At 36.7% G+C, this 25960-nt stretch overlaps 1 protein-coding gene across 1 annotated transcript in view; it reads right to left on the reverse strand.

Moving 5' to 3' along the window:
* LOC101883412 (uncharacterized) overlaps window positions 1-19580 on the reverse strand; it is a 31755-nt gene extending 12175 nt beyond the window's left edge. Inside the window, exons 1-6 of the mRNA XM_021473537.3 lie at window positions 19553-19580; window positions 17711-17742; window positions 17210-17524; window positions 16991-17119; window positions 10648-10751; window positions 10439-10466 (exon numbers count right to left, since the gene is read on the reverse strand). Coding sequence (XP_021329212.2) covers window positions 10439-10466; window positions 10648-10751; window positions 16991-17119; window positions 17210-17524; window positions 17711-17735 — 601 coding nt within the window. The 5' untranslated portion in view covers window positions 17736-17742; window positions 19553-19580. The remainder of the gene's footprint in view (window positions 1-10438; window positions 10467-10647; window positions 10752-16990; window positions 17120-17209; window positions 17525-17710; window positions 17743-19552) is intronic.
* Between the last annotated feature and the right edge of the window lie 6380 nt (window positions 19581-25960).

Below are 25960 nucleotides of genomic sequence, written 5' to 3' on the forward strand. Positions count from 1 at the left end.
GGGCTGCAGTCTCTTCTTCTCAGTTTAATATGGACAACAGACTATACCGAGGACACGGGTAAATCTTCAAAGGGAACAGTGTACTTTATAACTTTATTCACAACACCCTGGCTACGTTGTTTCACTTTCTCAACAATAAAATGTGAACATGATTTAAGGAACTGCCTATTTTCATTTTAATATTAGCAACTTAGACAGAAATGTTGAGGCGTCGTGCTGCATGAGCGTCATCTTCACTGTGTGGATATTTATAACAAAACGGAGCCGATAACCACTACCTCCTTTCAATTTCAGTGAAAATACGACGACACACACACTCTTTTGCTGAATATCAGTTTTAATAATCGATAATGGCCATTATAAAAGTATAACATACAATAAGTTTATACATTATAGGAAATAAAGGCAAGCGATCAGTCAATATACAGAATAGGCTACGTGGTTACATTAATCATTAACTTATCTTTGCGCTTAGCCAAAACACGTTACCTGAGAACAAGTAATAGATTCCAATGCCCAAAGTCAGGGAATATGTCGTTAGATAAAGACAACAAGATGAATGAAATATCCCGTTTAATAAATAAATATAGTGAGATTAGATCCAGCGGTAGATGCTTGATGAGAAGTCCGACTAGCAGAGCTCTCATCTGGGTAGATGGGCTCCAGCGCTTGCCCGAGAGTGTCTGTGTGGTCACGTGATGTGCGTTTTCAGCGTTTTGGTGTGGACGGAGAGCAGTTCAGAAACGCTGGGTAAAACGCGAGTGTGGACGCGGATCGTTTTCATTCTAAAACGCCGTTTTAAAACTAAAACGCACTAGTGTAAACGGGGCCTAAAGCACAACATGCGTTCATGAACATTTAGGCCCCGTTTACACTAATGCGTTTTAGTTTGAAAACGCATAAGTTTTGCCACAGTTACGCCATCCGTCCACACTACGCCGGAGTTTTCGAGCGCCGATATCGGAGCGTTTTCCAAACGGTGGAGAGGTGTTTTCATTCTGAAACGCTGCTGCTCTGTCTCAGTGTGAATGGGGAAAAACGGAGACATCTGAAAATGGAGGCGGGGCTGCTGAGATTCCCTACCTGATTGGGGCTTTTGTTTCATTGTGTATCCTTCCCTTATTTGTCAAGCCCCTATCACATGACTATAACACATGGCTTTAACGCTACCGGAAAACAGCAGACCAGGCTTCACTGTAAACAACAACATGGACACATAAATTGGAGTGTTGTTTGCACTATTGACTGTTTTAGGCGCTATTGTTCAGTTATTCATTTGTTACGTTTAGTAAAAAACTCGACCTCGTCATTTGTCCACAAAAAGACCTCTCTTGCTTTCTTTGCCATCACATTCATTGTTCAACCGGCGTTTGTTGACTAACAATAACCAAATGCTGAGCGAGACACATGCTTCCTGTTTATACTAGAACACGCTTGCCCAGAGTGCGCGAATGGTCACGTGATATACGTTTTTGGTGGCGTAGTGTGGACGGAGATATGCTCTGAGGTGAAACGCTAATGGACGCGGATCATTTTTGATCTAAAATGCCGTTTTAAAACTAAATCGCACTAGTGTAAACGGGGCCTTAATCACTGAAGTTTATCAAACTGACTCAACACTTCCCCAAAATATTTTTTAGATTTTGCTTTTGCTTGTAACCTTGATAATGTAAAAAGCTATTATTAAAAAAAAAAAAAAGCTATTATTATTGTCTCAGCTTAGCTGTGCAGTTTATTTGCCTAATCAGTAAATACTGACGCTGCTTTATGAAGCAGGAATTTAGTCATAACGGGCTCTATTTTGACGGTCCATGCGCAGAGCGCAAAACGCAGGGCGCAAACGCTTTCAGGGCGTGTCAGGACGCGTTTTTTTAAGGACGGGAAATCTGCCTTGCGCATGATCTAAAAGGGTTGAGTTTATTTTTTTAATGAGTTATGTTGTTATGGTGTGTTTTGAGAATAAACCAATTAGAGATTTGAGATCACCAAACTTGTTCCTGAAGAGCCGGTGCCCTACAGATTTTAGCTCCAACTCTAATCAAACACACCTGAACAAGCTAATCAAGGTCTTACTAGGTATACTTGAAACATCCAGGCACGTGTGTTGAGGCAAGTAGGAGCTAAACCCAGCAGGGACACCGGCCCTCCAGATTGGTGACCCCTGAATTAGAGTCTCATCTCCCATTCCCTTTAAGAGTCAGCTGCGTCGCGCCAAGAGTGCATTCGCTATTTACAGGACGCAAAGTAAGTCTAAGTGGAAAAAATTAGCATTTTACTAGCAAACAGTTAACAGTTTGTTTTTAACAGAAAATTGTTAAACAGAGCATCTACTGCGTGAGAACGAGAGATAATGGTTCTACTTTCACATTCGTTCTTGGATAGGGATACCTTTACGCACAGACATCAATAAGTCTATAAATAAATAGTTTTGTTTGTTAAGCGCAAATATTCGTTTCAAAACTATTTCTAAATTCAGTTCTAATTTCCAGCAAACTAATAAAAAAAAATAATAATAAAATGTGCTCAAAACCTGAGTTATATCCTAAAACACATGCTGTGCCCCATTTGGTCTAAAACCTGACAGGTGGGCAAATCTAAGCTTGTTTTTAATAAAACAAATATAAATATGGATATAATAAATAATACTGCTAATAATAATAACATTATACAAAAGCAAATTGTTATGAATGAACTGAAAAAGCCTCCCGAGATGAAGAAGACATAAAAGCAGTGATTTTTCATATTTATATAGGCTAGAAAATAATATGTTTTGTAAAATTTTAATCCTTTATATTTATATCCAATATCTATTCTTATTATATCCTATATATATATATATATATATATATATATATATATATATATATATATATATATATATATATATATATCCTTAATATTTATTTTTTTTTATATATAAAGATATTTGCCTATTGCTCTCTTGTGCGTATTAAGCAGTGTGTAAGAGAGGCGCAACTCTGCGCCGGAGTTTAGACCGGGTTAGTTTTGGTCTAATGAAAAATCTATTTTAGTTTCTCAAAATAGCAACGCGCCAGCGGTCCGCCTCAGAACGCCTTCCTTTTTAGACCAGAACGCCTATGGGCACACAAATGAGCGCTAATGCATTTGCTATTTAAACAGCGTAGCGCAACGCCTCAAAATGACTCTTGCGCCAAGCTGAAACTACCAAAAGACTTTTGCGCCGCGCCTTGCGCCACACTGCGCCAGGTGTATGATAGGGCCGAATGACTTTAAAGTGCTCCACTTTTTCTACCAGCTGTGATAAATTCAGCTTCAAGTACATACAGTACAACCAAGTTAAAGCTCTTTTTTTCAAAACACTTTTTAATGTTTTTAATTTAAGGGAAGTCACTGAAGTCATGAGTCACTGAAATGTGACTCAAGAGGAAGTGGTTTCATTCTCACCTTGTTTCTCTTAGTTTGATGTTTATTTGCAGGATCCAAGAACACTTAATTTCTGAAATGCAATTAATTCACTTTATTTTATACACTGAAACCAAACACAGAGAAGTCAGTTTATTTTCCTATTTCAGCAGTAAAGACTAGAGACCTGACTTTAGTGTTTGATGGCTCTGTGGAAGAAGCTGAGAATTGTGAGGGATGCTGGGTAATGTAGTCCACAAGAGGATGAATGAGATATTGAAGATGGCCATATGGAGTATGAAACTATTAAAGAAAAATATAAAAATCACAACCAATAAGTAAACAATTTAGAATGGACCTGAACAGAAAGAGGAAATTAGCAAAAATCTCTCAAATGCATAACAAAAACACAAATTACAATACAAATATAACAATTCAAACAAGGAAACTATAAAAATCATAATATATAAAGAAACAAAATCACGGAATAAGGCCCCGGCAAACAACAGAGCTGCCACCGCAGTTGTCAGACTTGGTCACCACTAATTATAGAAACCCTTGTGCACAGTCACCTTTTGGCACAAAGCCACAAATTACAATAAAGAAAACAAAATCAAAACAAACAAACGCTCCGCCATACACAGATGTTAGGACATGGCATCACTCTTCAAACATCGGAAGTTATTGGTAAACACTAAATCGGAAGTCTCCAACGCACATCAAAGCGCCGAGAACCAGAGCAGGCAGAAAGCACACCAAATGAACAGTGTCTGATGCAGAGCAGCTGAGGACCAAACCAGTCAATCCTGGCAACACGTATACTACAGTTACTACCCAAATATACTGAAGTGTACAAAAACTCACAACTTCCGCACTAACCGTTACTTCCAACCGGAAGGGTTCACCCATCAGAAAAAATGACGGCAACACAGGTGTCACATACAGAGTTACCAAACGCGCTTAACTTTTATACTTCCTAACTGGGATCTGATAGGTTCGATGACTTAGCATAACCCAGCCAATAGAAACTACAGTGATAGTCAACCAGGTTCTTATAGGCTCCACAAGTTAGTGTTACACCAGGCAATAGCTATAAAGGGATATTCCACCCTGCTACAATATCCTCAAAGGGGTGAAAAGAAAGGGAATCGCAGTGTTTTTTTTAATTTTTTATTTTATTTCACGGTGTTTTCAGGTCTAAACAAAGCGAAAGCACAGAACAGACTCATATTTAAGAGCAAGAGGCGGCCCCTGGTGGTTCGGCGGTATATGTTGCGTATATGGAGGTTCGACCCTTTAAATGTTTATTTGCCACCCTTCAGAGAAAGACTGAAAATATGGGAGAAATAAAGAAAAATACCTTTACGGTATGATAGCGCGATAGAACTGTAAAATACAGGAGAATCCCGGAAAAAATGGGAGAGTTGACAGGTATGGTTTGAATACAATTTCAACCCCGTTTGTGTTTTACCGTCATGCTTAAAAAAACTCTAAAATAAAAACAGCAAAATTTCCGTCATGCTTAAAAAAACTCTAAAATAAAAACAGCAAAATTTCACTGTCTATAATCAATTAACTCCTGTATAGCAGTCACACAACGTTCTGACACTCGAATACCCTGTCAGAAAAGTCTAGCGGCAGGGAATGACTTTTTTTTGAGTCTGCTTTACTGTTAATGTTGTTTTCTTGCGCTTACATTGATGAATGTGGCCATGGTGTAAATGCACACTACGGTTAAGAGCTTATTGCCACATTATATGGTTATGATGACATGATACTGTTGCCTTCAGTGACTTCATAAAGATAAATTACATAAAATAACACAACTAGAATAACTACAGCAGTCACAATCATCTGATCTCATCTGAAGCATAAGATTGTGATGACATATGATGAAGTGTGCAGGTGCTGTATAGTCCCTTTTCTTAGGGGTAATTTTGAAGCCCTTGCCCTTCACACAAGGGGTAGGGGTACAAAAATAGAATTAGGATTGGGTTTTACTCACATTTTGAGTTTATTTCTTTTGTTGAACACAAAGAAGGTTGTTGGCACCAATTGACTTTCATAGTATTTTCCCCACCATGGATGTGAGTTGGTTGCATTCACCAGCATTCTTCAAAATATGAAAACAGAAAGAAACTCAAAAAGCTTCAAAACCACGCAAGGGGGTGAAAATGATGAGGTCATTTTCATTTAGACATCATGGTCTATTAGTGTCCCCCAGTGGTCTTCTGTGGAGTTGCACCTTGACATGCTTGCATGAAGTCTGTACAACTTATTTTCTGGTTTGCTGCCAGAAAATGATCACACCAAATTTTGCTTTATTAAAGTTCAATTGTTTATTGTTAATTGTTTATTTATTATATTATTGGATATATTCTATAAATGAAGGGGGGGAAATGCATCAAAGTTATGATGCATTTCTTTTATTAACAGCACGTTTAAAGAATTGCAACAATGTAAAACAAGAGCACATCTGTCAAATAAGCTTAAAAATGCTGATGTGCCGAGAGCAGTTTGTGACTGAAAAGATTGCATCTCTGGCAGCAGAATCTCAATTTTGTGCAATATGCATTCAAGAAAACACTGTCAAAATAGTAATTTATTGCTTTCTAGACATTTTAAACTTAAAACACTTATTACTAGTTGACCAACTTATTTTATAAAAATGTGTAAACATGTTATGCTTAGCCCTGGTTTATTTTGAATAAAAGATCATGTATTCCCACTAGATTTATATTTTTTCTTCAACTGATCAGAATGCTCTAAGAGGTGAGCACAGACTCCTCTGAGCATGTATGATGTTTTCAGCTATGAAGAACATTAGTCTATTGATTTTTTCGTTCCCCTAATATTTTTAGCCAAAATACTGCAAGACAATCTACAAGACTTTGCCAACGTCTGTAAGGGTTAAATAAGCAGAAGGCCCTTCAAATGATATGTTCGTGCCGAATTGACATCTTTATCTAATATAAATTTTGTCAGAATTAAAAACAACCTACAGAGAGATTCAGCGGCAGATTCAGAAAGGACATTCAGCTGCTCCCTGCCTGGCAGGTGTACTCAGAGCTCCTGCTGACTGCCTGGAGCTCAGACGTGAGAATAAGCTTAAAAGAGCCATACCCTAGTGACAAAGAATTCTGACCCAGATTTGGCATAAAGCTGGCACAGCAGGCATTCATCCGGCACTGGCATGCAGCGTGTGGGCCAAACGTGGCCCGGGTTTGTCAGAAGTGGCACCGTCATTAAGGCAGCACACAATATTAAGGGCCAAATGTAAAACGTAGTAATTGGCCCAGATTTTAAAAATGTATAAATGGACCACGTGAGTTTGGCGAGTCTTGACACACATTAAAAATACATAAAATAATTTTTGAGAAAAGAAAAAAATTCAACCAATCAGGTCACTTTGAGAAAAAAGCATGCCCATAGTGAGCGTAATGATTCATAGGATTATAAATTTTATTAAAATCGTGACACACCAACCTATCTGGCCCAGTTTAGGCCCAGTTATGAGTTTTTAACTTGGCTGAGACTTGGCCCAGATATGGTCCATGTTTGGCCCTTGTCTGGAAGACAGACTTGGTCCAGTCATGTAGCATAATTCACTGCGTCATGTGGGCCAAGCAAAACCTGATTGTGTGGGCCAGAGCTGGGCCAGAGAAATTTTGCTATGTGAGTAAGTTCATTGTTTGTGTTCATGTTAAATGAATAATAATGTGAAAAGCAAAACTTATTGAAAAGCAAAAAATATTCTAATATACTCATCATTGGGAATTGTATGCTAAAGTTGAGTGGCCTTCTCTGTATGTAAGAAGGTACACCCACTGGTTGACTCTGGTCTACAAGGCTCTTCTGGGAATGGTGCCTTCATACCTATGTTCCCTTCTTAGTCTAAAAGCCAGTATGCCTTACGTTCAAGTGAATCTTATCATTTGACTGTTCCCCAGGTTCGAACTGAAATAGGAAAGCGAGCCTTTAGTCATGCCGCCCCTCATCCTGGAATACTCATCAGTCTGAACTAAAAATGAACATTTTTATTGTTTCGCTCTATCCTTTTTAACAAACAACAACAGTCCATTTCTCAATTTATGTCTTTTTAATATATTAAAATGTGGTAAAGCTGAACAAGTTAAGAATGTCATAGATGACATTGCTTCTGTTAAACTCAGGAAGAGGACTGAAGTGAAAAAAGGACCTTAAAGAAAAGTAAGTAAATCAACAGCAGTTCAAATCATGAAAAAGCCGAGCGTACAGTATGTGAAGGAAGACGAAACTAGTAGTCCGTTATAATATCTATAAAGACAGTCTTCATGCTTTTAATGTGGAACTAAACGCTGCTAGACAGACTTTCTTTTCAAACCTTTTAAACAGCAACAATAATTCTCGAACCCCCCCAGTAGGATTCTCAGTGAGCTATGAATGTAATGAGATTGCTCATTTCTTTACTGATAAGATCAATAATATCAGAAAGGCAATCAGCTCATCTAAACAGCCAAGTTTTGTCAAAGTCAAACAAGCTCAACCACAACTTATGTCTGAGTTCATGGCAACTAATGGTAAAATCTTTGAGATTGTGCAAATTATGAAAACATCAACCTGCAGTCTTGACACGCTCCCCACATCTTCTTCAAAACGGTGTTTAACTGTTTAGAAATGGATCTTCTAAAAGTAGTAAATGCCTCACTTCTGTCAGGGATTTTTCCAAACTCACTTAAAACTGCAGTTGTCAAATCCTTCTTAAAAAAGAGCAACCTGGATAACACCCTATATTGAGCAATTACAGGCCAATCTCAAATCTTTCAATCCTTTCATTGGCAAAATCATTGAAAAATTGATTTAATCGTATACTCTTAAGATTAAACTCTTATAAAGTTAATGAATGATATTCGCCTAAATACAGATTCAGGCAGACTAACAGTGCTGGTATTGCTCGATCTCAGTGCTGCATTTGACACTATCGATCACAACATACTTCTGGATAGGCTGGTAAGCCTTGAAGGGAGAGGTTACCTTGTCAGTATAGGTGACCATAGGTCGATGTGGACACTCTTGACGTGTGGAGTCCCACAAGGCTCAATTCTGGCACTTCTCCTGTTCAACCTTTATATGCTCCCTCTGAGCCAAATAATGAAAAAAAAAAAAATCTCCTACCACAGCTATGCTGATGACACTCAGATCTACTTAGCCTTAATGCCTAATGACTACAGCCCCATTGACACCCCTGCCAATTAATGCATTGATGAAATGAACAGTTGGATGTGCCAAAACTTCCTTTAGGTAAACAAAGAAAACATTACGTTTGGAAACAGAGATGAGGTTCTCAAGGTGAATGCGTACCTTGGCACTAAAGGTCAAACAACAAAAAATAAGGTCAAGAATCTTGGTGTGACTCTGGAGTCAGATCTGAGTTTCAATAGTCATGTCATAGCAGTTAGTAAATCAGCATACTATCATCTCAAAAACATTGCAAGAGTCAGATGCTTTGTTTCCATTGAGGATTTACAGAAACTTGTTTATGCTTTCATCAGCAGCAGGGTGGATTTCTGTAATGGCCTCCTCAAGGGCCTTCCCAAAAAGACAGTCAGACAGTTGCAGCTCATCCAGAATACTGTGGCCAAGATTCTGGAAATCAGAGCTCATCACACCGGTCCTCAGGTCTCTACACTGGCACCCAGTTTACATTCAGAATAGATTTTAAAGTATTATTACTAGTCTATAAATCACTAAATGGCCTAGGACCTAAATCCATTACAGATATGCTCACTGAATACAAACTGAAAAGATCACTCAGATCTTTAGGATCAAACAAATTAGAAATTCTAAGAGTTCAGTCAAAGCAGGGTGAATCAGCTTTCAGCAACTATGCCCCTCGCTGCTAGAATCAGCTACCAGAAATAATGAGATGTGCTCCAACATTAGGCACATTCAAATCAAGACAGAAGTGTCTTTACTGAATGAGCACTGTGCCACATCCGACAGATCACTCTATTGTGTTTTTCTCTTCTTTTTCATTCTTTTAGAACCTGTTTTAACACATTTGTATTTTTTTAGCTTTTTTTTAATCATTTTTAATATTTGTTTTTATTTTCTTACTCTTGTCTCTTTTATTCTTGTTTATTTAAAGCACTTTGAATTGCCACCGTGTATGAAAAGCTATATAAATAAACTAGACTTGCCTTGCTTTGACATTCACTGTCAACACTGGCACCTTATGTAGACAAGTGTATGCCTTTTCAAGTCATGCCCAATCAACTGAATTGACCACAGGTAAACTCCAGTTGAGCTGCTAAAACATCTCAAGAATGATCAGTGGAAACAGAATGTACCTGAGCTCAATTTAGATCTTCACGGCAAAGTTCTTATATACATGTGAATTTTTAGTTTTTTTTATATATATATATATTTTTAATAAATTTGCAACAGTTTCAAAAAATCTTTTTTTTCACATTGTCACTATGGGGTATTGTGTGTAGAATGTTGAGGAAATAAATTAATTTAATCCATTTTGGAATAAGGCTGTAACAAAAAATTGTGGAAAAAGTGAAGCGCTGTGAATACTTTCCGCATGCACTATAGCTAGTGTTACTATTTTTTATATAGATCTAGACATTTGTGTGGCTGTAACCAGCTCTACAGGCCCCTTCCTGTAAATAATCACACCTGTTTTTTTTTTTTTTTTTGGCACCTTGCAGAATTCTAACACAGAAATGGGATTGTGTCATGATGCATTGTTTAAAAAAAAACTTTAATGATATTAACATATTCTTTGACAAAAATAAATTAATGAAGTCAACATTAGCAGGTCATCATTTGGTTAAAAACTTCTAAAAAACAAATCTACATCTAGAACTGGCAAAACACAACTTCACTGGGTTGAGGTGCAGACAGATGTGTCTAAACACACAACGATCAGCTACATGAATGCTTTGAAAACCACAGTTTCACAAGTTTCTGCAAGAATGCCATGTAGGTCAGTTTTACGCGTGTGTTTGTGGTTTCGGCAGCTCTAATGCAACATAGGTGCTGTTTACAGGGGCGGGAGGATTATTACTCAGCATGGAAGTGTCCACCTCAACATCCTGAAAGACCAATGTAGAAAAGAGGATTAGATAGATAGATAGATAGATAGATAGATAGATAGATAGATAGATAGATAGATAGATAGATAGATAGATAGATAGATAGATAGATAGATAGATAGATAGATAGATAGATAGATAGATAGATAGATAGATAGATAGATAGATAGATAGATAGTACCTGTAATTGGCTTTGCTCTGGATCATGTTGGGTAACTTGTGTTATCTGTAGACCAGTGTTTTGTTCTGCTAGCCTATTTCTACAGCCATAAACCTTCATGTATCCTGCGAATTGAATAACAATAAGACAAATGCACATTTAATTTATTACAAAACAGTCTGCAGAATCACTTGGATTGACATTCTTTCTTTGTGCATGACATCAGAGTGGGAAAGCTTCCCCTATTAGTTATGATCTGTCCCTCATTAGCATAGACAGCCCTAAAGGCTGTTTTATACATCTGCGTCGAGAGAACAGCATGACCCACGACGCCTGCCTTGCGTTTAGTTCTGCATATTGTGTATTGCTGTTTGTGTAGCTCTGCAATAACACTTCAGAAATGCTAGCTGCCAATATGTTTTTACGTTCCTCTGTGTCGAGTGTATTTATGGGTGTTTCGTTTTTTCCAAGTGCTACAAGTAGATAAAACTCGCTCATTCAGAGGCGGGAACCAATGGACATGCAACAACTTTAATCATAAGGTAAACACAAAACAAAAGTTTCCATCTGGAGCTCCTTCATGGGACTCCAAACTTGTAAACACTCGCTTTATTGGGCTTGTGGCTCTCAGCACCACCCATGCGTGTCAACACTACCAAGCAGACCAATCACAGAGCTTGCACTATGCGTTTTTGCGATGTGTAGTTACATTATTTGAAAGGTGCGCATCAGCCACAGCAAGGGCTATGCGACCATGCGACCAATGGCTGTGCGTGACCATACGTGTGCACTTGAAGCAGAGTATAAATCAGCCTTAAGTGAGAAAGTATGTACTTCATGCTAGGCACAGCAGACATCCCAAGTCTCCCAGAAGTTCTGGGAGTCTCCTATATATGCGAAGAGACCCCCTGATGCTCTCAAATGACATATAACTTAGGTCAGTGTTTCTCAACTGGTGGTTGGGTCGCGGGAACATTTTCAGTGGGTCGCAGAGTGTGTGATAAAAAAACAACAACAAAAGTTTAATATTTAACTTATTTTGCTTATATCAGACTTTATTTTGAAATGCGCGTGCCGAAGCATCCTAGTGGTACTTTTAATTTGCCAGTAACCTGGGTTAAGCGCTTTTGGCGAACTGTAATGCAAAAACCGGCGCTTTTAAGGTCTGTTTTCTTTAAAAATCAGCGATCTCCACTGGCTGAGTGATATCCGATATAAAGTGGGCCTCAGATTGTGCAAGAAGCACTGCATTAAATTACATTTCCCCCCGCCATGTCTTTATAATATGAGCATTTATTTTACCCTAGTATATTTAATGGAGCTTCTTCGCTAGCCTGCTGATTCTGAGGGGCGCGTGCCAGTAAACAGCTTTTTTTCTCGTTTTACGCTTGCGCAACTAAATGAATGTATTTTAATGACATTACAACATCGATGCTGTAAAAGGAACCATATAAAATGGGAAAAAAAGTTCACAATAACAGGTCATCGGAAGTTTATCAGTTTGGCCTTTTGACATGTGAAATTCCAGCGCAAGTACGACCCCGAATATGTAAAGTGTGGATTTACATATTTTGACCACAAAAAGGCTTAAAACCTCAGTGTCATATGTAGTGAGGTGCTTTAACGAGAGAAATGAAACCTAAATTAAAATGACATTTAGAAACCAAACATCCCAGTTGCAAGGAAAAACCTGTGGACTATTTTCTAAGACAACTCTAATAGCTGAGGGCATCACAAAAGTGCCTAACATATTCATGTTCAAAACAAGTACATCTTACTGTGCTCACCGTGTAGCAAAGGCCAAGAAAGCCCACACAAAAGCAGAACAGCAAATAACTGCTGATTATTATAAAATGGTTATGATTATTTTAAAAATTTTACTTCAGTTTGCTGGTTTCTGTTAAGTTCAACCAGATCAGTGTTAATGTTTTATAAACAGTTCATTTTAGTTAATGGTAACTTAACTTTTCCTTACACTAACCACTGTTTACAGTATTTGACATTTTTACTCTGTATTATTTCTATAATTTGATACATTTTGTTGAATGACAGCAATAAAATATTGTTTATTTGTAAGTCTTGGTGATTTTCTCATAATTTATCTGTCACTAGTTGTGTATGTTAACATTTAAATACAAATTAATTATAATTCCTAAAATCATATTATAATTCCTGAAAAAATCGCGGCTTGATGACCATGTAAAAATGTGGGTCCCATGGCCAAACTAGTTGAGAACCCCTGACTTAGGTGTTACCCTGCACTAACACCCCCTCCCCACTTTTCCCGCACATTTTACTTACATTTAGATTTGCCATGTGAATGGCATCATAAGCCGCTTTACAGGAAATACAGCAAGTTATCTTTGCATTTTGGGTCGACCATGATTTATAGCTGTAGGCCATCATTGTATTATTAGGGTGTCATTTCCCTGAATTCTATATGCTGGTAACAATTCTCTGTAAACAAACCAGCAGCGAGTCTAACTCTACTCCTTTGGTACCGTCAGTGGTGGGAGTAACGAATTACAACTACTCACCTTACTGTAATTAAGTAAATTTTTTTGGTAATTGTACTTTCATGAGTAGAATTTTAAGCCTGTAATTTTTCTTGTACTTGAGTACAAATTAAGCCGAGTAATCTACTTCGTTACTTTTAAAATCACAATTCGTTACAGAGTACTGTAAATAAATTAATATTTCAACCACGCACTGACCAGCATTTCGGTAGCCAATAAAAAAAGCTCATCTTAACGGACCAATGAAAAGCCTGGTACAATATTTGAACCTAAAAACAAGTTCAGGCTACTGCAGATTTACGTGAACTGACCGTCATCATCATACAGTCACAAAGTTATCAATTGACATATGGAGATTTAAGACAGAAGAACTGAGGAAGAAATAGCAGAGGATGAATGCCCATGGCCACGCCCGGAGGAGCTGTTCACCTACAGGTACATAGGGAAGGGGACAGCTGTGCTGATGCAGTGTGAGCTATGTTATCATCTAAAAATGCTAATTAAATGTATGCCCAAAACTGGAATATCGCATAAAAGACTATGCAAATAAAGCAGCGTTTCCATCCAACAAATCAAAGAGAACAAGATTGCCACCTTCTGATTAACTGATTAACAAATATCAAAAGTAAAAACTGAATTTGCATCGGTAGGAGCAGCTGCGGGATTATCTTCATTTAATAAATGACTTGCGCATCAGAAGGCAATTCTGACACGCAGTGAACGCGCGCTGGCGTTTGAAGGCGCGAGACACGGAGTGCAGAAACTCTTGACAATTCTGGAGGTCATTATTAATATAATAATATAATACTGACATGGTTGAGGCGGTTTAGAATCACCAAAACAACGCTTTAGATGTTTTACAATGTGCTTAGCCTGCTGGTTTTTCCATTCACAAACGTTTTCAAAACATTTGCGCATTAGAGCGTTTCCATCAACCGTTTTTATGTGCATATCCAAAAAGCGCATAAAACAAGTGGATGAAACCTGCCCTCTGCTGTGCCATCTGGCTTACACAGGGTTTCCGTGGGGTCTTAAAAGGTCTAAAATATAAACATCTAAATTTTAGGCCTTAAAAGGTCTTAAATTCGCTGTTCTAGGTCCTTAATGTTTGCACAGGTCTTTTCCGATGTCCATGTAACGCTACTCCTAATGCTCACCTAAATTATTTTTTGTTGTTGCTTGGTTTCGTGGTGGTGTAGTTCTTTATTTCACTAGTCCTAATGTAATTTGCGGTATTAAAACTACAAACAAGACCAGCATGTATAGCTCAGTGCGCGCGGCGAATGTGACGTCATCGCAGTGTTTGCGGAGGTTCACTTTGGATTCGCGCGACATGATTTCGGGTGAACAGTTCGCGCTGCGCTGCGTTTGATTTGAGTTGAATATGAAACACTGAAGAGATTTTGTCTGAAACAATACAGCTGTACAGACATCTTAACGATCCGACCATGCGTGATCACCATAGAGATAACCAAATGACCAATAATTCTTGGCTAGAAATTGCAACAGCCATGGAAAGGTAGTGTTTTGTTTAAAAGTGTGCAAAAACCTGGGGGATAAGTTTGTTACAATAAAAAAGAAGCCATTGCAAAAGTGGAGACCCAGGTGGTTTTAATATTACAGAATATGTTTTCCCACCATTTATAGGTTTTTCACAGATGTATATTTTTTAAGTTAAAACAATGTATCAAAAATTAAGAAACAAATTATGTTTTTGATAACTGGAAAAGAATATATCGGCTTACAGTATAGTGATGCCCAATTTCTAGGCTTTATTGGTGATAATGGACCGGATTGTTGGGCCATTATTGCCTTTTCAGCTCATAAGTAGAGGACAGAAACTAGCCAGAAAATAATGTGTCAATTGTTGAGTGGGCAAAATAATTAAACGTTTTTTTTGCTATTATTCTTGCCAGAATAAAAAATATAATTGTAGAGCAACCCATGTTCTGTTGTCAGTGATATTTAACTTTAATAGGTAGAACTGTCCGAGATATAAACAAAAGTGAGTGATGCATTAAAGTTTGATTTAAAAAATCTTCAATAGTTATAAAACTTTATAATTCATTCATTTTCTTTTTGGCTTAGTTCCTTTATTAATCTGGGGTCGCCACAGTGGAATGAACCACCAATTTATCCAGCATATGTTTTACACAGCAGATGCCTTTCCAGCTGCAACCCATTCTTATTTACAACAACAGACAATTTAGCTTACCTAATTCACTTAAAATGCATGTGTTTGGACTGTGGGAAAAACCGGAGAATCTTGAGCAAACCCACGCAAATGCGGGGAGAACATGCAAACTCCACACAGAAATGCCAACTGACCCAGCCAAGGCTCGAACCAGCGACCTTTTTGTTTTGAGTCGAGAGTGCTACCCACTGCCCCACCCCGTCACCCAACTTTGTAATCATAATAAATGATAAAAATAATAAAAAATTCCGGAAATTTTGTACTTCTTTGTTTATCCGTCTGACTTTTACGGTGGATTTCTTTTGACTGGTTCCTGATGTTTTAAAGAATATCACAACGATGAACGCACCAAGTATTAAAGCCTCGTGCATTTCGTAAAGTGCGCACAGTCAGCGGAGCTGTACAATGCGGAGCCAGGTGAAAGTAAAAATCAGCCTCAAAATGTTTGTTTCTTTGTTTTTTCCTGTACTTCAATGTTGCATCTAACCTGTCTTCAGTACTGTTCAATTTAAATAATTTTATTTTACCAACACTTTTGTGTTTTTGCATTTTCTCTTGCGTGTTTTTGATATTGCGATATAGGTCTTAAATGTAATAATTTATGGTCTTAAAGAGGTCTTAAGAAGTCTTAAATTTGACATTATGATATCTGCAGAAACCCTGTTACAAGACTTCAGTCTATAATCTGAAAAAAAAGCACATTATGGTAAGAAGACATATAACTTAATTTGTGTGATGTTTAATTTATTAATTATATGTTTAGACACTAGGCAGTGTTGTTCTGTGGTTTCTGATGTTTCAGTTCGCGAATTAGGTAATTAGCAAAGTTTCTTCATAATTTGCAAGTGTTTTTTCTAATTAAATCATCTATTGATCGAACAGATGAGAGGCATCATTTGAAATGATAAAAAGTTGATTTTTATTTTTGCATATTTCTGTTGTCTTTATACTCAAAATAGCAAAACATTGTTTTTGTAAAATAATCATGGTGCGCAGTGGGTATCGCTATCGCCTCAAAGCAAGAAGTTTGTTGGTTCAAGCCCTGGCTGAGTCAGTTGGTGTTTCTGTGTGTAGTTTGCATGTTCTCCCCATGTTGGTGTGGGTTTCCTCTATAGATGCTTCATAATTATAATCTATAATTAATGCTGTTTACACAGTTTTAAAAATGTTTATAGTATCTTTAAATGTGTTATGTAAAATGTGTTTTACTGCCTGGATCTTGTCTGACTCCGCATTCATGGATAATTCCACCAATTCCGCCAGCTAAAAAGTAATTTGTAATTTTGTAATTTGAGTAGTTTTTACGAGGAGTAATTTGTACTTTTACATGAGTACTTTTTAACACCAGTACTTTTACTTGTAATTGAGTACAATTTCAGCAATGTAACAGTACTTGTAAGTGAGTACAATATTTTTGTACTCTTACCACCACTGGGTACCGTAATCTTGTTCCAGGTAGCCTTACAATAGAGTCCCTAAAAGTGGTATACATGTTTACTATTTTGGTACTTCTGGCTGTGGAAATGGAAATAAAAGTGTACTGTACTGCACTTTACCATGCCATTAGTTATCAACCATAATATGAAAATAATTATTGGCTAATCAGTATCAGTGTGTATTTACATGTCATTTTATTTAAATTAACAAAACCCACCTATGATCACAACGACCAAAACAAGAATCCACAGACCAGTCATGAGGGCGAGAGTCAGCCATGATGTCTGATTCTGCTGGATGAACTGCACTACTGTATTATTCTGGCACTCGGTTTGCGGAGTTTCTTCTGTAAAATAAAATAAAAAAAGTCACAGTACATTAGTAGTCTTGACATAATCAGTGTTCTGAAAGTTTTTAGTGCCAATAGAGAGCTTACCGGTGATGTACAGTCTGGTGCCGTTGCTGAATTCTGGTTGTTTATTTGTGCTCATGCAGTAATAAACTCCTAACTCATCTGTGGTGACATTATTTATTAACAGACGACTAGAGTTCACTGAATATTTAAGTCTGAATCGTTCATTGTAGTAAAATGGTGTTTGGAAAGAGCGTAATATCAGGACTGAATATGAAAGATTCAGTAAAAACCAATAAACCTCAGTTTCAACAAGATCACAGTTTATGCTGACATTTTGCCCCAATTGTGTTTGTTGATCTGTTAAAGTCTGTGCTGCCTCACACCATATAAGCAGATCTAAAAAACAAAATCAAAGATTCTTTGTCAGTACTATTGTAGTACAATGTACAGTAATACAATAAGGTTCAATAAAAGGTTCAAACAACCAAACAAACAAATGAGCCAAAAAAACTGACTGATTGACTGATTTGATTTGTGCAAGAAGTAAAAGTTCAGAGAGCATAATAAAGATAAAATACTCACAGAGATGAAAGAGCAAACTCATCATGTTGTAGCTGCAAGTAAAGCACATCGAAATGAAAGTGGTGTATGTTCTAGACAGCACTACACTTCAGTAGTGAGCAAAAGTTCAACCAAGACAAGAACAGGAAGTGACGATTATTCTCACCTCATTTATCCTCCACCATTTGCATTTTATGAGAACTCAATTGAGATTACAATTCTAAGGTCTGGTTTCACAGATAGGGGGCTTGTACCATGATGGTGGCTGAACACACTAGCCACATTTCCACTATCGGGCCAGTGCGAGCCAGGGCTTTTATCAGGCCAGGCCGGGCCAATCGCCCGGGAGGTTGAGCAGTGAGGCCGAAATCATGTCGCGTTTCCACTGTCAGGCTAGTAGCTCGCGGCGCGTCACGCAAACCCAGCCCCTAGAACATCCCCCAAATCGAACGTCACACAACCCGCCCACTTCAGTGGGAATCAGGCAGATAAAGCACACCACATCATCACGAAACTATTAAAATAAGGACAACCAAAACAAACAAATGACATGTTACTGTACTGCAGTACAATGCATGTCTATACGAACATGCCTGTGTGTTCTCATTCATCATATTCATGTACTCGCCGACCGACTGTTGGCATCGAAATCCAGTGGTCTTGCCACTAACAGAGGAACCCAGCGCAGGGAGCACACACATCCATAATATAAAACCACATACATAAAATTCTCTGTTAATAACTCGATATAAAATGTATTTTATAACATCCTCAGACAGACGCTATCCAACATTTATCCCAAATGCTCCGGAGTGAACTGAAACATGAATTTTTCCCTATAGACTTCATGACACTTAATAGGTGATTCCCTTTATTTAAAGATGTTGCCTATTATATCTTAAGTAAAGGAAAGTGTTCAGTGTTTCAGCACATAAGAGCAGCACATAATAAAATATAGGCTATATTTTGTTGCACTCATCAGCTATGCACTATAAAGTTCTTTATGTATTTAAATTTCCTTTTTTAATTTTATCACGTCATACAATAACATACACACTTGTTTGAGGACACAGAACACAATTTGAACTTGCAGTTTTCCCTAATGCGTCTGTAAAGTGCTGCGCAGCTGGAAGACAGAAAAAAAGGTCGCCTAGTTTCTGCTTTTACTCACCCCGAAAATGCTCTGTTTGCATGATTTGATTAATATCATCGTATCCAAATACTTTATAAATAATATTTAAAACATTCTCCGGTGTTTATTGTTTTTAGAAAATATCTAAAATCTTTTTTTTTCAGAGAGGCTTTTGACAAATAAAAGTTTAATATGGCTTTAAAACAGTTTGATATAGTACCTAATTGTTATAGCTAGCTTTTGTTAGTTTTATATTGGTTTATTTATTTAATGTGATTTTATTATATCTGATATTTGTAATTCTTTAAATGATTTCAATATACCTTAGGCTATTTTATCTAGATATGACACTATTGTTTTGAGCCTACAAAAGTGGACACGAAATTTGTTAAGTTTAATGTCTTTCTGTTGTATTCATATAGTGTATTATCTCCAAAATAAATAAAAACAATGAAAAATAGAAGAAAAAAGTCGCTCACGGCATCAACAGAGCTATCAAGGGAGCGCTCTTTTCCTCGGTCTCACACACACATACAGGCATCTAAACGCGCACAAACACACCTTTTAAACTTGACAAAAACTCTCGAAAACCTTTACTGTCTGCTGTGTCTTTAATATGGTGTAACGATTATTATGCGTTATTGAATCAACTAGGATAATGCAGCAAAGAACATTAGTAGTCTTGACATAATCAGTGTACTGAAAGTTTTTAGTGCCAATAGAGAGCTTACCGGTGATGTACAGTCTGGTGCCGTTGCTGAATTCTGGTTGTTTATTTGTGCTCATGCAGTAATAAACTCCTAACTCATCAGTGGTGACATTATTTATTAACAGACGACTAGAGTTCACTGAATATTTAAGTCTGAATCGTTCATTGTAGTAAAATGGTGTTTGGAAAGAGCGTAATATCAGGACTGAATATGAAAGATTCAGTAAAAACCAATAAACCTCAGTTTCAACAAGATCACAGTTTATGCTGACATTTTGCCCCAAATGGGTTTGTTGATCTGTTAAAGTCTGTGCTGCCTCACACCATATAAGCAGATCTAAAAAATAAAATCAAAGATTCTTTGTCAGTACTATTGTAGTACAATGTACAGTAATACAATAAGGTACAATAAAAGGTTCGAACAACCAAACAAACAAATGAGCCAAAAAAAAAAAAAAAAAGTTTATGCATCCAACTTTTGACTGATTTGATTTGTGCAAGAAGTAAAAGTTCAGAAAGCATAATAAAGATAAAATACTCACAGAGATGAAAGAGCAAACTCATCATGTTGTAGCTGCAATTAAAGCACATCGAAATGAAATGTTCTAGACAGCACTACACTTCAGTAGTGAGCAAAAGTTCAACCAAGACAAGAACAGGAAGTGATGATTATTCTCACCTCATTAATCCTCCAAAGGATATCTTTTCAGCAAAGAAAAGTCACTTAGAAATTAAAACTACTTTATTGTTTTATGCAACAGCCTTACATTTAAAAGAGAAACATAAGAGCGATCATACGCAAAAAGAAAAACTGTCCCCGTCTCTCCTTTCACTCCGTCCCGAAGCCCCGGGTGGCCCTCTTTGGTTTAGGCCTTCTTTAGGCCCCGGAAGTGACAGTGGAAACGCGGCTATTGAGTTGATAAAACCAAGTCCTTCAATCAGTCTTTGCTGGTCTGATCATCAACTTTTCTCAGACTTCTTTGACTTTCTGATCCTGAGCTCATGAGTGTATGCTTATGGTTAAATAAATCCTAAAGAAAAATATTTACAATCTTTGCTAAAATCAGATTATTTTACTTTTTAAAAAGCGTTGCACTAGTATATATTAACCTTGTAGTGCAATAGATCCTTGCGGATCTACTGGGGGATGTTACACCCAGGTTCACAAAAAAATAAAATAAATATTGCTTAACCTGAAGATGTAAAAAAGAGGGAAATTCTATTCAAAGTGCACCATAAACTGTCCAGTGGCAAAAAGTATATACAATATTTAAAGGTGTGCACAAAAAAAAACCCAAATAACAAAGTTTGGGGTCAGTTTTTTTCATGTTTTTTTCTTTAAAGAAAATTATTCTGATCATCAAGGCAACATTTATTAAATGTAAAAAGAAAAAAGTTAAATGTTTTAATATTTATTACAATTTTAAATATCTGCTTTCTTACTTTTTGTAGTTTCAAATTAAATTATTACTCCAGTCATTTTTGCTTTTATTATTATGACCATTAATGGTACTATTAATAATAATTAGTGCTGTCAATTGATTAAAAATTTAACTAATTAATCGCACTTCTAAAAAAAATTAATCGTGATTAATCGCATTTAAAAGACTGAAACTTATGATTTTGGCTATTCGAGTGTAAAATTAATGTAAACGCAAGACAAATACTATTTAAATTCAAAATATAATTAATTATTATAATTTTTGTTTAACTTGTAACACAGATTTCTTCATGTAAACAACATACCCACAATAAACCATCAAGATCCTGGCGTGACAGCCATATTCATTACAGAAATAAAAACACAGGCATGTTAGAGCCATTTGAATTTCAAAACAATCAATGCCAATAAAGAAAACACTGATTTCCATATTGGATTCTAAGTGGACTGCAAAAAAATGGCAAAATACAGGCATTGCAGATATGAAAAGTTAAAATAATAATAAAAGTATTGAAAATCTGTGCATGCCCTTGGATAGGTTTACTAACTCCCATTCTATAAAAGCACAAAAGCCATATATTCTGTAGGAAATAACGAGAGTTGACAAATAAAAAAAAACTACATTTTTTTTTATTTATTATTAAAATAAAATTATAATCTACACTGGAAATGTGGGTGCCTGTGTGTTTTGAGGGAGCCTAATAAATAATGAACATAAAAACTGCCTGCTGACGCACACAGTTAATGTTGATTAATAAAATATAGATAAATTATAAAAGCAATGTATCAGAGACCCTAAAAAAATGTTTAACTCAACAATGAAACATCAAACGTAGCTAACAGCTTTTACATTGTCAATCAAATGAACTTAAACAATTAAAAAATGCAACAAATATTTGTTTGGGCAGAACTACAAAAATAAATGTAAAAAAGTTTCACACTAGTTTGGTCATGTATAAATATCATTATATTAACTATATTTTATAAATATAAATGTCACTATAAGCCTACATCATGCTGACGATCAAAAACACAATGTCATGATATCTCATGCGCTTGTCTTCTGACCGAGTGCATCTTAAAATACATGACTGACACCCCTCAGAGCTTTAGAAGCGGACATTCTTTATCAATTGTAAAATAAAGACTTGCAGGTTGAGGAAACAGCATTATAGGAGGAAGATGCCGCGGCAGTGGTGCAGATTAAAAGTTAAAAAAAGTATAAGTATATGGACAGATAGGTAACTAGATAGAATAGACAGGAATATGTTGATCTGTGCCCCACTGCAGAGTGCAGACGCAAAAGCCTGCTCTCCCGCGGTGCGAACCCGCGCGAAAGAAACAGGCGTGACTCTCGGCTATTTTGACGAATACACACCTACGTTACATAGAGCCCAACATGGAAGATTGTGATTGGGTCAGCCCAATGTCAATAAAGAAAAGGACCAATGGGCTGCAGATTATGTCACACAGCCGCTCTGTCCGGAAAAGAAACATCTTAGGTGCGTTCGACTTCATGCAGCGCTGCGCAGATCGATCGAAATCTGTCTTAAAGCGGTGCATGCTGGTTAGAAATCTTGTCCGGATTGATGCTGCGCCGACGCCATGTGACTGTCACATGTGGCATCAAAGTACCGCGACAGCGCTCCGAGATCAGACGGCAGACTCAGACCGTGCAGCTTCTGAAGATCGACTGCAGGAGCTCTGATGACGACACTGATATTACACGATTGGCCGAGTTCACCACATGACAACAAACACGTGTATTTCGGGTTTAATTGGACAAATTCCGATTCAAAAGTTTCAAAACAAACAATTCACTTTTCACACCCTTTCTATCCTGTACACATCTTGCTTATTAAAAGACTACAAATATTTTACTGCAGTATCATCTTTTGTTAAATAATCCGGTTATAAAGGTTAGCTTGTTTGCACAGGTTTATTTTCAACCTTTTTATACAGACTATTTACTGCATTCATCTCCATGAACGATTTAAATGATATATTTTAGTGTATATTTTAGTGAATAACCTAAATATGAACTCAAATAGGTCTTACAGACTTGAAATAAAATAATCATCATCATTGATCCTGCCACCCTAAAGCTCTCTTAACAAATTAAGCTAAATAACTTTTTTATTAAATAATTATAAAATGGTTTTATTATTATAATATAAATATATATTTTATTTCCTGTCTAGCAGTTTAAAGGCTACCTGCTCTTTCTGGGAAACTTCTACATAGCTCACTTATTTTACCTTTTGTTCTTTTCAACACAATCTTTTTGGATTAAAATGCTTTTTTGAAAATTCATTCATTATCCAAAATAATCTAATTTATTAAGACCTAATCAAAGCACCTTGTTTTGCTTTTTACATTGGAAATGTTTATATCTATAAATGTACATATATGTAAACCTTTTTTTTAGCATATTCAAACAAAAAGTATTAGCCTAAAGATTGATGTTTAACTCCTAGAATTTATGCTTATTGCTTTGTATTTAATAGACCTGTTCGTTTTTATGTTTATATTAACCTCTTATTTCCTCTTATTTCTCTCATGCATTTGTAATATTTTATTCGTAATTCTCCCTTATTGTTTAAAAAGGAACTACAGTTTGTATTCTGTTTTATTTGTAAATGTTTTGTTGTTATAAATAAAAATAACAAAAAACAAAAAAATATATATATATATACATATATATATATATATATATATATATATATATATATATATATATATATATATATATATATATATATATATATATGATGACCCCATGTGATCGGTCATCATGACTGCAGCAACTGAGTCCCGAAGTGTCCAGCTGTCCGTCTTGACGGCTCCGTTATCAACTCCGCCCCCACCTGCGCTCGGCTAATCTCGTTGATCACCGGCTGCAGCTGAGCTTCATGTCGAACGCACCTCTTACTTTCAGAGCGTGACAGCTCACAGCACCGTCAATCACTAAGGCAGAAAAACATGACAGTCTGTTAAGTGTTTTATGGGCCGATCAGATCATAAGAAGATGATCATCCCAGCCCAAAATGTACATCGAAACAGCGGGAAACTGCCCGGCGCCTGCCCTGGCCACAACAGGGAAAAAAAAACAAAAAACAAAAACTGCGTTAATTGCGTTAATTTTTTTTCATGCGTTAATTATTTCATATAATATTATATATAATATTTCATATTCTTTATATATACATTGTAACCAACTATGGGAAATAATAGCACTTTGTGACTTTATAATTACTTTTGTAACAATATTCCCTTTGTTAGTTGTTATGTTGATACATATAATATACATTCACTTGACTGTTTCTACAGTTGGCATTTAAATCATCATATCATCATGTTACCGTTGGAATTACAGTGCAGAGCGTATATATATACAGTTAATACGAACTTATTTATATTAATATACACTATCAGGTTAATTTAATAGATGACACTTGTTGCTTTCATATCTCTAACGTATATTCAACACATTTTGATAACGATTTCAATATTTCATACCTGATGAGGGACAATAATGTTAATAAAAACACAGGAAACACGGAGCTGCTGCTGCTGCTTCACGTCAGAGTCTGTGTATTGTTTGAGCAGCAAGCCCCTCCCCCTTATTAGGTATGAAGTAGAAGTAGCCAATCGGAAACATGTAAATCATAGCATCACATTGCATTAATTTAAAATATTTATTTTCTATTTTCTACTTAGTAAAACGAAAGTGTACAGACTAGAAAGACAAATTAACTTTGATTTTTAATTTCTAATAATTCGTACCACTTCACTCTCCCCATCAAAATAAATGTCGTCCCGACATTACTTTCCTGTTTATCTCCCACGAAAACGGAATAATTTCTTGTCATCATGTGATATTAATGTCTAGTGGTTGTATGTCACATTACTTGTGTGCTCTGCATATTATGAATAGGGGTATGAGTTGAGACTACCTAGTCTGTTTCTTCTTCTAATCCCACTTTTCCTCCACAAACTCTATCTTTCAATATATGTATGAATATACTGGCTCATATTGCTGCACAAGGTAAGTCCATGGAGTTACATTCTGCATTTCATATGGCATGGGATGAAACGCTGTGGTGTTAGTATGTCCAACATTATAACAGGCTGGAGTGCCCAAATAGTCATAGGTAAATGTTCTTGGTTGTCTCCTTTCCCTTTGAGGCCACCTGGTTTCTTGTTCTGCCTCTGTGCTACTTTCACTGAAAGTAGTATATTCTTCTTGCATGTTCTCTGGTGCCTCTTCAGGTTGTTCCTCCTCTAACACATCAACTTCTTGTTGAGACATATCCTCAAGGTCCATTGAAACATTTGTTATCTGATCCTGTTCTGTCCGTTCACTGATTTGCTCTTTTTCTTTTTCAGGTTCACCAGACAAGTCACAAGGTAAGTGTTCATTTACTAACTTTCTGTTTGCCCCTTTAGGTACTCCAGACTGAGCTTCAGATACATTCTGCTCTCTGAGTTCAACAATCTCTTGCCCAAGGCTCTGAGGCTGGATTTCAGGTAAGTAATAGTAATAAGGACATTCATCCTCATCCTCTTCATCCTCATCCTCTTCTGGCTCAGGTTCATTCCTTTTGAGTGGTTTTAGATTTTTTGATGGTCCTTTTGATTTTGCTTTCTTTCCAGGTTCAATCTCTAGTGGTAAGCAATCACAGGGCATCACTAAGTTTCGGTGAAGAACACGTGATCTTCCTTTACCCTGCTCAGGTCTCACTTCATAAATTGGGCATTCTTCCCCTAATCGTCGAACAACTGTGTGTATCAGATCCTCCCAGTGGCTTCGTAATTTCCCTGTGCCTCCCCTAGGTGTAAGATTTCTCACCAACACACGATCTCCTGGGTGCAACACTGAGCTCCTGACTCAGAGAGATCCATCATAGTTCTTTTTGTTTCTCTCTGAAACCTTTTTGCTGTTCTCTTTTGCAATCTCATATGCTTCCTGCATTCTATGACTCCATT

Source organism: Danio rerio, chromosome 22, assembly GCF_049306965.1.
Source record: "Danio rerio strain Tuebingen ecotype United States chromosome 22, GRCz12tu, whole genome shotgun sequence".
Classification (NCBI taxonomy): Eukaryota; Metazoa; Chordata; class Actinopteri; order Cypriniformes; family Danionidae; genus Danio; species Danio rerio.